General features: G+C 39.5%; 1 protein-coding gene across 1 annotated transcript in view; it reads right to left on the reverse strand.

Moving 5' to 3' along the window:
• The window catches only part of LOC140478644 (uncharacterized), a 38842-nt gene that overhangs the window by 2928 nt on the left and 20258 nt on the right, over positions 1 to 15656 (reverse strand). The window contains exons 8-9 of the mRNA XM_072571860.1: positions 11581 to 11664; positions 2969 to 3019 (exon numbers count right to left, since the gene is read on the reverse strand). Of these exons, the coding sequence (XP_072427961.1) occupies positions 2969 to 3019; positions 11581 to 11664 (135 nt within the window). The remainder of the gene's footprint in view (positions 1 to 2968; positions 3020 to 11580; positions 11665 to 15656) is intronic.

Below are 15656 nucleotides of genomic sequence, written 5' to 3' on the forward strand. Positions count from 1 at the left end.
GTACTTGTCTATAATGAACCTTAACAATCCATTCATTTCATTACAGTGAACATTGCCTTAATTCTCTTGTTTGAACATTTCCACAAGGTGGCAGGTTCATTTTCAGACGTTTCATCACCATACTAGGTAACATCATCAGTGAGCCTCCAGATGAAGCACAGGTGGTATGGCCTGCGTTCTATTTGTGTGTTTAGGTTTCCTTGGATTGGTGATGTCACTTCCATTGATTTGTATGTGGATGGATGTGTATACGGAGGAACCTCGATTATCTGAATACTAATTATCTGAAAATTGGATTATCTGAAGGTCCCGACAGAAACATTACATCAGGCAAGTTTCCAACAGTGATCGCATCTTTTGTTTACAGTGATTAAACAGGCACCGTCTCTAAATGACTGACCTCCTGCTCTCTCTCTCCCCACACTTTACCTGGAGTTCTACAGAGGGGTACCCTAAACCTGCCCTTACCCAGATAATCTAACATTGCACTGTACAGGGCAAACATGGAACCTAAAAAGTCGTGTGTGTGGCTGTATATGCGTGCTATTTGGAGACTTACCCCACAATAGCAGTCTTATTGTTGGTGTCCAGTCCGGCTGCCCTGGAGAGGGGGCAGGAGTGTACAGGGTTCGGGGGCGGGGGGCGAGGGCGGTGACTCGCACACTGTAAACTGCTTTTTTTCCTGAACGGAAGCAGACTTTAAAAACTCCAAGCACCAGAGGAAAGACGTTTAATAATTAACTTAATGAAATAGTGCCTGCCCATCTCGTTCGGACAATCGAAGTTCCCCTGTACACCTATACAGTGTATTCAAAAAGAATGAGTACCCAATGAACATAGTCCGCCGATTTCTTAGTAACAAACTCAAACAAACAGAGAAAACACGTCCAGAAACCCTAGCCACTCGCCTCCTACATCAAAGATATCTCAGAAATGACTGCCAGGTGACTCAGACCCCTTGGCATCATGGTAGCTCACAAACCCACCAACACACTAAAACAGCAGTTAATGAATTTGAAAGACCCTATACAGACAACAAGCAAAACTAATGTCATTTACAAAATATCTTACAAGAACTGTAACAAACACTACATTGGACAAACAGGCAGAAAACTAGCCACAAAAAGCCATGACCCACTCTCACTAGTATCCTTAAATACAGATGAGGAAGGATACCATGCCAAATACAGACACACTCGAGAATTCCTAGAAGCTTGGCATTCCAACCAGAACTCTTATCAACAAATTGACTTGGATCCTATTTAGCACCCCCGAGAAAAAAAACAGGAAATTACATCACCAACCCAATGAAACCTAAACACAAATAGAAAGGAGGCCTTACCACCAGTGCTTCATCTGGAGGCTCACTGATGATGTGACATAGTATGGTGACGAAACATCTGAAAATGAACCTCCCAGCTCAGCAAGCAAACCTACATCCAAAACCTCCATCTGAGTTACAAATCTTCTCAAAACTAGCTATTTCCACAAGCTTCGATGTTCCAGGCAGGCCAGCACAAGTTTGTACTTCAGTCTTTCTTGAAGATTATTTCCCCCAAATTAAAAGCTCTAATAACAACCTCATGAGTCTAGAAAGGCAAATCAATTCTAAGCAGTTCCTGATCTATGGCTAAGATCCTCAAAACTGATTCACCACAATGCAGCCTGACAGCTACCTGCTATCAATAACAATCGACACAAGTCAGGTTTGCCACAGAAGGTTGAAATTAAAGGTGAATTCTCTGGTCTTTCACTGAAACCACTTGTTTCGCATGGCCAGTTTCTCGTGATATTTTAGTTGTCTTGGCAATCTCAACAATAGCCTGAATGCTTTTCTTTACTTGGTCACTTCAGGGATGTAACTAGGTCAAATATCTGACTCTGCTCTTTAACAATAAAGATTAGAAAAAAGACAAATCAAATATTACTTAATGTTGTTTCACAGCAAACAGAAACACTGGAGAGAAACAGTAATATTTAAACAACTCTTTCCAGAAAATCATGTCAAAGTCTTGAGATCCTAACTAATTTTACAATAATGTGCCTTTTAAGATGGTGCTATAAGAAGTGAAGTTGAAACAGATTTTAAAAGCTATAAATTTATGGTTTATGGAAGCATATATTATAGTAGGATTACAGTAATGTCTTCCTATTTCAGAACTATGGTAATCCTTTGACATCAAACTATGGCTTCAAAGTTACAAAGGATAGATTGAGTCCAGGTTTCTAGTACTCCATTTCCTCTAGTATGCTTGCATGGGAAAAAAAAAACAACTGTTTTATGTTGATCAATATAAACATCATGTAGACCTCTTGCATCTGAAAATAAGACAGATAGCTTTGCAATATTTCAAAACTGATCCTTTCAGATGCTTATATTTTCAACATTTTGTTTCAGCAATATCTGATTTTAACACAACTGCGGCTTCCCCATTATTTTGACCACAAAACAGCATTAAGACATTTTTTTAATGTAACAAAGCTGCACAATCAATTTTGTAGCATTAACTTAGCCTGCAATTTATTAATTTTAGACTCTCTCAACTGCTTCTCTAATAAAATCACTTCAAATGAAATACTGTGGGTGAAGTGTTGAGATTTATCAGAGCTTTGACATGGCAATATATAAATGAAAGGTTTATCCACTTTGCTTCCAGTGAAGGTAGTAACCATTTCTGGGTTACAGTTTTATTTGGACTAGTAGCCATTTCAAACCTCATACATTTTTTTTTTTTAAAAGTTCATTTGAAATCCACTACATATGTATTGAAAAATGAAGAGAAAATTCTTCTCCCCATGATCCTGGATAATCCATTTGTGACTGTTCTGCTTTTATAAAGCGGTTTCAATCCTTGCTAGCTTGGAACCATTCTTAGCCTTCACATGGTTTTGAACATTTTACGAGTGATCTTGCTTCGCAACCACTTTTCACAACCAAATCCTAAAAGAAAACGGGAAATTACCATACCTGAAGAACGAACACACCACAGTCACTATCATTTTTCTGTTGAGGAATACACTATGGGAGAGAATAACACAGACATTAATTACAATATGTTAGTAGTTCATTTGCTAACTTAGTCATTTTAAATGTATTTTGCTTTAATAACCCTCAACTTAGCTTGGGGAGAAAGCAGAGCATAAGCCTGCTAAGAAATGCACCAGGAATAGAGAATATGGACAGTGAGTGGGACTTGCAGCCCACCTTTACCTGGGAGAAAGGGCAGACCTGCAATTAAACACACCGGGGCAGAGATATATGAACAGAGCACCGGGGTCAGGTCCATCCCTTACCTGGGAGAGACAGTAGTCAGCATACCGGCAAGGAAATGCAGAGAGGACAAAAAGGACACAGCACTGGGCAAGCCTGCACAGGGGACAAAGCATTGGGTTAAGGCATACACTTACCTGGGAGAGTATGCAGAGGGATGCTTCGAGTGTGTTCTAAAATACCAGGTTTGAAAAAAAAATCAAAAGACTGACATCACAGCAAAGCCATAAGCTAGGGTGAGAAGTATCTGTTTGCAAAGAGTTATATTCATTGGACTGGATTGCAGAGTAATTTTATTTTTTGCTTTCAATTTCGGATGAAGGTAAATAGTCTGAAAGAACACTTTCAGGCATAGCAGGACAGTTCAGCTGCGTGGAATACTGTGCTGTGCTACGTGGGAAGTTGTGGATTCTTCATGTGGAAGGAATTGTCCATCTGCAAAATCTTGAACTCTGGGTTCAGAACTTGAGTGGCACTGCAGTCACTATGGTACTCCCACATAGCTGTGAACCATGTGGATAGTATGTTTAATCAAGTGGTCATACTGTAGATTAAACAGAGGGGGAATGCATGATTTCCAGGCAGTCTAGAAAGACGACGGAGGCAGGGCAAAAGTCCTGAATCTCTCTCACTCACGAACTGATTTTCCATTTTGGATACGGATGATGGCAATAACTCATAAGAATAATGCAGTGGAAGACAAGCTTTTGGCACTGCAAATAGCTGAGGCACACAGGTGTGGGTGGAGGAAGAAGAATGCTGGATAATTTTACAGTTGGGGACCAGACAGGCTGTTTAGTGGCTGTAGACATGTCTACAGAATGGTACATCACTGCCCTGATGCCAGGGTCTGGTATGTCACACTGTAGCTGTTGGATTTTCTTTTGGGGAAGGGAGGTAAGCCAGAGACTGTGCTGTACCTTTGCACCAATGACATAGGCAGAAAGAGGGATAAAGTCCTGAAATTAAAGTTTTTTGTTAAACTTTAGGGAGCTAAGCAAAAGACAGAAAAGCAAGACCTCAGGATTGCTCTCAGTACTAAATGCTAGCCAACATAGAAGTAAGAAACTTGAGTAAATGTTGGGTGGAATGGTGCAGGAGAAAGGACTTTAGAATTCTGGGGACTGAGTCTGTTCTGAGGCAGATGGAACCTGTACAATGAGGATTACTTTATCAGGACTGGGACTAATATCCTCCTAGAGACATGTATTAGTACTTTTGCTGATGGACTTAAACCAGTTTATCAGGGCAACAGAAATTTAAGAGGGATTTCAGATAGAAAAGCCAGTTCTGAGAAGCAGAAAAGCTGTAACTGAATGTGGAAAAGCTGGTACAGATCAGTGTCTGATATATGGCAATCTCTGTGATGTCAATTCAATGACTAATGCCAGTGATGTCAAGGCTGAAGGTTAGATTCTCTCTTGTTGGAAAATGTAATTACCTGGCAGCTGTGTGGCATGAATGTTACTTGCCATTTATCAGCCCAAACCTGGATGTTGTCAGAGTAGTGCTGCATATGCAGAGAGACAGCTATAGATAGTGATACTCTGTAATGGTAAACTAGGGCTATGATGATTGACCTGAAAAATGTGTTGCTGGAAAAGCGCAGCAGGTCAGGCAGCATCAAAGGAGCAGAAGAATTTCAGCTCTGATCTCCAGCATCTGCAGTCCGCACTTTCTCCTATGATGATTGACCTCAACAACCATTACCACCATTTGCACACATTGCACACATCAGTGAATTCATGGCACTACATGTTAAAGGGTATTATTACATTAGCTACAGAGTGTTCAAGAGGAACTGATTATTATGGGATATTTGCATTTTGGAGGAGTAGCCTAAAAAGGAAGTAAAAGGTGTAGAATCTGTATGGATGGAGCTAAAGAACAGCAAGGGGCAGCAAGTGTTGGTCAGAGATTTATAAGTCTGCAAACCATAGTGGCAATGTACGTGCAAGATTAGTTGGAAAATTAACACTACATAATTAATTTAGCTATTACTACACAAAGTACATTGATTACTACAATATTCTGCTTAACTGTATCTAAACCAATTAGAAAAGAGTCTCACTTCACCTAGGACAATCGGGACACAATAACAATTGATTGTTGCAGGCTGGAAACAGTTAATAAGCAGCAGCTTTTAGCAATAAAGTTGCGCACCAAGTTTGAAATGAAAGTTAACCCGCTGTCCAATTGGGAGTTGAAGACCCAAGACCAAGTACCAAGCTACACTCAAGTTGAACTGGAAAGCAACAGCCATAGTATGCCCATAGTATTATTCATAACTGAAATAATGTTTCCTGAGTTACTGCAAGCCCTTCTCTTTTTGCCTCATTGGTTACAGTTTTATATGAGCAGATAAACCTTGGAATGAGAATTTAAATTGTAATTTAAAACAGAAAAAGGGCACAGTACAAATCAGAAAATTAGATGTTTGCATGTAGCAAGGGAATGGATGACTTCAACCTACATACAGAGTGGGTAATTCTAATGAAAACCAATGATATGGAGGAAGAATTCATGGAATGTATTGGACATGGTTTCTCAACACTGAGGAAAACTAACTAGGGAAAGATTACTGTAGATCTAGTAATCAGCAATGTGAAAGGGCTAATTAATAATATTGATATATGGTAGAATTTTCCATTAAGCTTGAAAAAGATATAGTTCAATGTGAAACAAGGATCTTCAATTGAAAGGCAACAATGAAGGCATGAGGAAGTAGTTAGCGGTGTTGAATTTGAAAAATACAACGGTTTGACGGTTGATATGCAATTTAAAGAATTAATGCTTAGTTTTCAAAACAAAACATTCCATTAAGATTACAGGATGTGGGAACAGGAATTGGCTATTCAGCTCAGGTCTGTGTGGCCACTTAGTGAGTTCATGGCTGAATTGATGATCCTCAACAGCACTTTCCTGCCTTAGTTCCATAAACCTTTTCATTAAAAACAAAATCTATCACATATATATTTGAATATATTTAACAATGTAGCCTTGACAGCCATCTGTGGTAACGAATTCTACAGAATCGACATCACCTTCAGGTAAAATTCCTCTTCATCTGTATTTTTATTCTGAGAGAGAAAGATAGAGAGCGAGAGAGCGAGAAAGATACAGAGAGGGGGAGAGAGAGAGAGATGCAGAGAGAGATGCAGAGAGAGAGGGAGAGAGAGAGAGAGAGAGAGAGAGAGAGAGAGAGAGAGAGACCATTCTGCAGACCTTATAGACTGCTCCACTGTCAACTCTAACTAGTCAGATCTTATGTATTATTTGATTTTGAATCACAACCCTGAAAAGAACGCATGTTTAATTCAAGACTAATGAATCAGTTTAAATGCAACCTTACTGTAACATCTCCGCCTCAGGTACAGAATGATTTGGTGCCTAAATCAAAAGCAGGAATCTGCTCCTAGCTTAAAAATTATTCTAAACCTAACAATTGCATCCATTGTGCAAGCTGTGCAAGAGTACCTTATGAACTCTTGCAACTAGCCCAGACTGGTACCTCTGTATGATAGGAACTTATCTCACCAGCAGATGCCTAACTCGGCTGGATTTGTTTTTCCCCACCTGATGAATGGCTCAGGACCTGTAGGAGCGATCAGTCAAGCACACACAGACCTGTCAATTAACTTCTCTTCCTTACAAATTATTGTCTTTCACTGTTATCCATCTAATTAAGAACATGCAGTATTTTTCAAGCTTTTTGTATAAAGGAAGCCATTTTGATAGCCACTGTGTCAGTATAGCAGAGTAGCTTGCCAGGGCTCTTAAACAGCTGATATCTTTACTCTCCTGGATTATGAGAACCTAGTTAGTTTGGCTTATAGGTATCAGTGTTATGTTGTAACAGTGATGCTATTGGTAAATAAAGGGGATGACTAAAATTAAACTAAACTGTAAGAGGCTTTTATTCCAGACGACCAAAGAGTACGATCTCTGGGACGAACCAAGAGAGGCTTACAGGTCTGAGTCCACAAGGGATTCCCTGGGCTGTCTCAAATCTGTACTTTAACAGTATAGTACCTCTACACCTTCATAACAGATTATATCCCTGGGCCTAGATTCTCCCACAAGGGGAAATATTTGTTCTGCATCCATCACATCAAAACCAATAAGAATCTTGTACATCTCAATAAGGTTGCCTCTCATTTTCACAAATTCCATTAAGTACAGACCCAATCTACTTAATTTCTCATTAACCAATCCTTCATCAGGGACAGCACAATGGCTCAGTGGTTAGCATGGTTGCCTCAAGCACCAAGGACCCGGGTTCAATTCTCACCACTGGCGACTGTCTGTGTGGAGTTGGGACATTCACCTTGCGTCTGTGTGGGTTTCCTCCAGGTGCTCTGGTTTCCTCCCACAATCCAAAGATGTGCAGGTCAGGTGAATTGGCCATGCTAAATCGCCCACAGTAATAAGTGCGTTAGTCAGGCATAAGTATAGGGTAGGGGAATGGGTTTGGGTTGGTTACCCTTCGGAGGGTTGGTGTGGACTTGTTGGGCTGAAGGGCCTGTTTCCATACTATAGGGAATCTAATCTTATCTAAAGATACCCAAGATCAGCTTAGTGAATCTCTAGAGCGTCTCTAAAGCCAAATTATCTTTTCTTTGAAAGACACCCAAAACCATTCAGAGAATTGTAGCTGTGGTCCAACTAATGCCCTGTCGCGTTTTAGTAAGCCTTCTCAAGGATTCTAGCTTTTTGTGATTATGAACGGGGACTTCCAAATCCCCCTGTGCTGTAGAGTTCTGCAGTCTCTCTCCTTTTAAATCATATTAATTTTCTCTATTCTTCCTGCCAAATTACATAATGTCATGTCATATCTTCTCATATTATATTTCACCTACTGATTTTTTTGCCTACTCACTTAACCTGTCTGCGTCCTTTTGCAGATTGTGTGTGTTATTTGCAAACTTGGCTACAGTACATTTACTTTCTTCATTAAAGTCAGTAATGTAACTTGTAAATAATAGTGGCTCCAGCACCAATCCCTCTAGCACTCCATAAAGTTGTGATCCTAGAAATACCCCCTTTATTCCAACTGTTTATTAATTAGTCAATCCTCTAGCCATGTTAATATATCTCCAACACCATGGGATCTTATCATATTAAATATCCTAATATGCAGTGCTTGATCAAACACTTTCTGAAAAATCAAATACTTTACATCCACTGTTTCCCTTTATCCTGTTTGTTATTTCCTCAAAAGAATTCTAATCAATTTGTTTGGCATAATTTTTCCCTTCATGAAGCCATGTCCCTTTTGTTTGATCCTATTATGTATTTCTAAATGCTGTTAACACATCACTCTAACATTTTCCCTAAAACAGACATAACTGGTGTATAGTTACCTGGTTCTCATCGCCTTCCCTTCATAAATAAAGTTGCAACATTAGCAGTTTTCCAGTCCTTAGGAATATTTCCAGAATCTAAGGATTCTTGGAAGATGGCCAGCAGTTAGTTAAAATGTCCAACAGGAAAATCAAGAGAGTGTCATGATTGACATGGGAAGTTAAAGGTAGCATTAGATCAAAGGAAGAAACTTAAAAAAAATTAGAAAAAGTTTAAGCCTGAAAACTGGGAGAATTCTAGAAGGCAAAGAGGACCAAGAAATTTGAAATTAGAATTTATTATAAAGGATGTGACACAGTGTATTTAGAATATAATTGTCTGATTTGGCAGAGTCAATATGGATTTATGAGAGGGGAAAACAAACTGATTTAACAAATTGATAAACTGATCCGATTTTTTTGAATATGGCACCAGGGTGGACATGGGGGAACCTAGTGGATTGGTCCATTTTCATCTTCAGAATATTTTTCATAAAGACCCTCACAAGATTTGTAATCCTATGCACTTTAATTTTGCTTATGAGCATTTTTACAAGCATGGATTAAGGATTAGATAACAGGCAGAAAGCAGACAGCAGGAGTAAATGGGTCATTCTTAGGTAAGCAGGCTATGACCAGTGGGGTAATGCAAGGATCATTGCTTGGCCTCAGCTTTTCACAATCAATATCAAAAATCTGGATGTGGAAGCCAATTGCAATGTTTCCAAGTCTTCAGGTGATATAAAACTTGGTAGATGGGAAGTTGTGAGGGCCATACAAAGAGGGTTGAAGGTGATTTAGGTAGGCTGAATGAGGAGGTTGGAGCATGGCAGATAGAAAATAATGTAGATGGTGAGCAGTTATCCACTTTGTGTCTTCTATCAAAGGTAAAGAGGACTAGCATGTTTTGAGAAGATTTGTAGCTCAGGCTGAGATTCTGGATGTAGGTTTGCTCACTGAGCTAGAAGGTTCGTTTTCAGACGTTTTGTCACCATACTAGGTAACAACTTCAGTGAGCCTCTGGACAAAGCATTGCTGATAGTTCCTGCTTTCTAATCATATCTTTGGGTTGTTGTCATTTCCTGTTCTTTTTCTCAGGGGGTAGTAAATGGAGTCTAAGCCAATGCGTTTGTTGTCTGCTTGTTTGGGTTTGTAGCTGAGAAATCTGCAGACTGTGTTCATTGGGTACCTGTCCTTTTGAATACACTGTATAGGAATACTTAAACAGTGTATTAAAAAAGAATGGGTACCCAATGAACACAGTCTGCCGATTTCTCAGCAACAAACACGCCCAGAAACCCTAGCCACTCTCCCGTACATCAAAGACATCTTGGAAATGACTGCAAATCTAGTCAGACCCCTTGGCATCATGGTAGCCCACCAATACACTAAAACAACAGCTAATGAACTTGAAAGACCCTATACAGGCAACAAGCAAAACTAATGTCATTTACAAAATACAGTGCAAGAACTGTAACAAACAGGCAGAAAACTAGCCACCAGGATGCATGAACACCAACTAGCCACAAAACTACATGACCCTGTCTCACTAGTATCCTTACATACAGATGAAGAAGGACACTACTTCGACTGGGACAACACATCCATCTTAGGACAAGCCAAACAGAGGCACGCACGAGAATTCCTAGAGTTCCAGTTGGCATGCCATGCTTCTATCAACAAAAACATTGACTTGGACCCCATTTACCACTCCCTGAGAAAAAGAACAGGAAATGACAAAACCAACATAAATAAACCCAAACATATAAATAGAAAAAAGGAAACATCAGCAGTGCTTTGTCCAGAGGCTCACTGAAGATGTTACCTAGTATGGTGACAAAACGTCTGAAAAAGAACCTTCCAGCTCAGCTAGCAAACCTACATTCAGATAATGAGTACTTTTTAAATGGCGAAAGATTTGAAGTGGAGATGCCCAAAAGGATCTAGGTGTCCTTGTTAATAAGTCATTGAAAGCTAATATGCAGGTGCAGCAAGCAATTCAGAAAGCAAACATGTTAGCTTTTATTAAACAGGATTTCAGTACAATAGGAAAGAAGTCTTGCTTTAATTGTATAGAATATTGCTGAGACTGTACCTGGATTATTGTGTACACTTCTGGTTCCTTGCCCAAGGAAGGATATACTGCAATTGTAATTCAGGGAATGTATCACAGGTTCACCAGACTAATTCCTCGAATGATTGGACTGCCCTATGAGGAGACTGGGCCCATATTCTCTGAAGTTCATAAGAATAAAGGGCAATTGCATAGAAATTTACAAAATTCTCAAAAATAGACAGTGTATAAGCAGGAAGGATCAGAACTAGGGACGGTCTCAGAATAAAAGGCAAGCCTTTAGAACAGAGATGAGGAGAAACCTCTTAACTCAGAGGGTGATGAAGCTTTGTAATTCTCTTCCACAGAGCGCTGTGGAAGCTCAGTCATTATATAAAGTTCAAGACAAAGAGAGACAGATAGCCACTAATGGCAACAAAGGGAAATGGGATAGTGTTGAATATAGTCTTGAGCTAGATGATCAACCAGGATCTAGAACTGTAGTGAAGACTCTAGAGGCTGAATAGCATACTCCTATGTGCCTAACCCACACTCCAAATTTCTGCTGTAGACTACCATTATACCCATGGGAAGGTAGGATATCACAGTCAACTCAAACCTTGTCTTCAAATCACATCCACATATAAGCACTGCTCAGCCAGATTTATAAATCAACAATGTTCTCCCTTGAAATTAACTGCAATAACATCATCAACTCTACTGAGATCAGCACAAGAACTAAACATTTGCGCAATCTGTTTTAGTGGAGGGTACTGGAGGAAGTTAACTTGTTTATATGAACATATTACAAAGCTGCAGTTTACAATCTTCATATGAACGAGGGTATGCAAAGTGTGCGCTAATCGGAAGTTTGCTATAAATTGAACTTTAAAGGAGGTGAGTTCAAACCTTACCGTCGTGGCAAATGCTTTCCACCCTTCCAGGAATGCAGGACGATTCCTCTCACCAGCTTCTGTCTTCAAATATTTCAGAATGTTCTGTGAACCAAGTAAGTTAGGTAAATCATGGACAGCAAGACTTTTTTTAAAAATGTACTATTTTGAAGCTGCTTCTGGCTATTGTGCTGAGAATCAAAGACTCAAACTCAGGCCAACCAGCCCCCTCCCTGTTCAACAATGTTAATTCCTTCCTGAAGGGGCTTGCTTTTGCCTGGGATATATTTCCACAACTGCAAGAGTCATTCTGCAGCACATTACCCCAGTTAGCTGCATGAAGATGGAAGCCAAGTTCAATTCTGTGTGGGTCAAGATATTTACCAAGATCCTGAATATTAATGCAAGACTCAGATTGGATTCAAAACATTAACGCTATTCTCCCTAGACGTTGCTGGACCCAAGTTTCTCCAGCATTATGGCTTGGCTTTGCATCAACCTTAAGAGTCTAATTTTTGCAAACCACAACAGTACCTACAGTATTCCTTGAAACTAAATATTTCAAGAACAATTTCACTATGGACATACGTAATTTCAAAGATAAGCAATTTTAACTAAATTATAACATGGTGTAGCTGTGCCATAATGAGGAATCTCACTATATTAAAGGACGGAGATACCTTGTTTGTGTCCAGGAATCCTTAAATAACAAACTGCTAGCCTGGGCCAAGTCATCATGGAAACTGGCATATTAAACTTAAGTGGTTGCAAAGAGACAGGAAGATTAAGGTAAATATTTGCTTGACAATAATTACACTCTAAAGCTGTCCTTGCTCATAGCTGCAACATAGAGAAACAATATAGTTTCTGCCCGCCTTTTACCTATGAAGTGAAAGCACTTACAGTAAGTGAATAACACACAAATAAAAATCAGCAAGCATTATGAACAAAAGTACAGAATTCCGTACAATAATTGCAAACACAAGTATTCAGCGAACAACAATTTTCCTTGTTGTCAAGGAATTTCCTCCAAATACATTTCAAAATTCTGAGTAGCTTTGTTGAGGATGCCTATACTCGGGTGACTTCACAACTTGGCCAACCTTCTATTGGAACAACTTATATCAGTGATTTGATCAAAATCCTAAATTCCAAGAACTTATCTAATTGCCCATTAGCATTAAAGAAAAATCCTGCTGCTCACCTGATTTGTTTTTGGACACGATGCTTGACATATGGCCTGTCTTCTTCACAGCCCCATTAGTTCCTTTACACCACTTCCTGTTTTGGGAATAACCAACCAAAAAGCTGGAATGTTTTTACATTTGGACATGAATCGCATTTTTTTTCAAGCATACTGGGTGCATTAAGGATTCTTATATGGGGCTAAGGAGACCTCCACTCATGTCACTTTGAAAGATTAATGGGTCTTAACCACAGGATGAGGCAAGTCTTTCTTTTTGCTTTGCCTTTTCTGATTTTGGCATCTTTTATTCTCCTCTTTTGGTCCAAAGTATCTGTCTTTCAATTTAGGATTCCTCTGTTACCTTTGTCATTTAAATCGAATTCTTTCCAAGATAGCATACTTTATTAATTTTTAAATGGAGAGGAACACAATTCAAATGTGATAGCAATTAAATAAATAATGTTTATTTAGTTCACTGCAGCGATTAGAATGAAGATTATAGTCCCGGATTTAGACTCTTCTCATTTGTTATCAGACTGGCTGACCTAGTTCCATTTGTCGTTTTGTCAGTAGTGCATTAAACAATAGAGAAAAGCAGCCCAAATAATTCTGCAACATAAATCAGAGATGCTTCCTTGAGGAAAGATTTGAGAGATCTTAAGCAGTTTAGCCTCTTCTCTTCAAAAAGGGAGTCTATAAACAAAACAGACATAATGGCAATACAGTTTTGATTTGACTGCAGGAAGTGATGCAAAGGAACTTCCTACATACTTTAAAACCTTCCCAGTTCACATTTCAGTACGCAATGTTTACTCGCCTTACTTTTACACAGATAGATATCATCATTCACATTTCTAAAGATTGAACAGCAACTGCTTAAAGAAAAGAACATTACAATGTTTGTGAACAGCACACTGAAGACCACGGAATGCAGTTTACAATTCTTCATATTCCATTTGAATCCAGTTTAAACTGATGAAATATAAATCAGTCTTTCTACCAATGCTATGGCAGCAGTTATCCAGTTCCAAATTGTTAGCATTCACATTACATGACCAAGTACCAATTAGCAACCTCAATAGTTGATTTGGTGAATAGTTTGCTTGGTATTAGGGCGCTTTTTGTGTCAGGCAGGAAAATAGCAAGAGCTTTGTTCTGCATTTAATTAGTACTCTGCTTGATTTTTGGATGGATGATGACACCAAGGACATTGTAAAATTCTCCATACTTTAGCTATGAACCTTCATTCAAGACCACAAAATATTTGTTCTCAGATATAGAGTAAAATAATCAGTATTCTATCAACCAGTGAATCATGGATGTGCCTACTTTCTCATCTGGATTGGAGGACAGTAGAGAGAACCCTGATGAAAGAATATTCAGCATGGATTGTTTGTACTGAGTGACCTGCTTTCATACCATATATGCAATGTAGCATTGCATCAGTGCCAAGTAAACTCATCCTCTTCTTCTTTGGAGTCCAATTACTTCAGTTCCATTAGGGAGCGATCACCACTAATGCTTACATTTGAACCCTCGCCCTTCATTCTCTTATAGGCCCGCAAGAAAAACTACTGCAATATTTTGTCACTGGACCACGCCTACAGATCAACAAACTGATTACTGAAACAATGGAATCTGCAACACTGGGAGAAAATCTTTGAGTCGGCATTGTCTACAGGTTTAGTACCAGAGGACTGGAGGATTGCAAGAAGGTCAAGAAGGGCGGCAGAGATGACCAGGTAATTATAGACTAGTGAGCCTTGGAAAGGATTATAAGAGATAGGATTTAAAATCATCTAGCAAGCAACAATTTGATGGCAGATAGTCAACATAGTTTCGTCAAGAGCAGGTAATGTCTCACAAACCCCAGAGTTTTTTTTGAGAAGGTGACCAAGCATATGGATGAGGGTAGGGCAGTTCAGTAAAACATTTGATAAAGTTCCACATGGTAGGTTGTTGGAGAAAATGCAGAGGCATGAGATTGAGAATTATTTAGCAGTTTGGATTAGAAGCTGGCTTTCAGTAAGAGGGCAGCAAGTGGTGGTTGATGGAAAATATTCAGCCTGGAGTCCAGTTACTAGTGGTGTGCCACAAGGATCTGTTTTGGGACCACTGCTGTTTGTCATTTTTATAAATGACTTGGACATAGGCATAGGTGGATGGGTTAGTAAGTTTGCAGATGACACTAAAGTTGGTGGAGTAGTGGACAGTGTGGAAGAATGTTGTAGGTTGCAGGGGGACTTGGATAAACTGCAGAATTGGGTTGAGAAGTAGCAAATGGAGTCCAATGCAGCTAAATATGAGGAAATTCACCTTGGGAAGAATAACAGGAAGGCAGAATACAGGGTCAATGGAAAGATTCTTGGTAGTGTGGATGTGCAGAAGGATCTTGCAGTCCATGTACTTAGATCCCTGAAAGTTGCTACCCAGGTTGATAGCGCTGTTAAGGCGGCATATGGTGTTAGGTTTTATTGGTAGAGGAATTGCGTTCTGGAGTCATGGTGCAACTGCACAAAACGCTAGTGTGGCCGCACTAATCACATATTGCACACAGTTCTGGTCGCCCTATTACAGGAAGGATGTGGAAGCATTGGAAAAGGTGCACAGGAGATTTACCAGGATGTTGCCTGGTCTGGAGGCAAGGTCTTATGAGGAAAGGCTGTGAAACTTGGGTCTTTTCTCATTGAAGAGAAGAAGGCTAAGAGGGAATTTGATAAAGACATAGAAGATGATGAGAGGATTAGGTAGGGTAGACAGTGAAAATCTTTTTCCTAGGAATGATGACGTCAGCTTGTATGAGAGGGCATAGCTGCAAAACGAGGGGTGATAGATTTAAGACAGATGTCAGAGAGGCAGGTTCTTTACTCAGAGTGGTAAGTGCTTGGAATGCCCTACCTGCCAAGGTAGC

The sequence above is a fragment of the Chiloscyllium punctatum genome, chromosome 6 (genome assembly GCF_047496795.1).
Source record: "Chiloscyllium punctatum isolate Juve2018m chromosome 6, sChiPun1.3, whole genome shotgun sequence".
In the NCBI taxonomy this organism is placed as follows: Eukaryota; Metazoa; Chordata; class Chondrichthyes; order Orectolobiformes; family Hemiscylliidae; genus Chiloscyllium; species Chiloscyllium punctatum.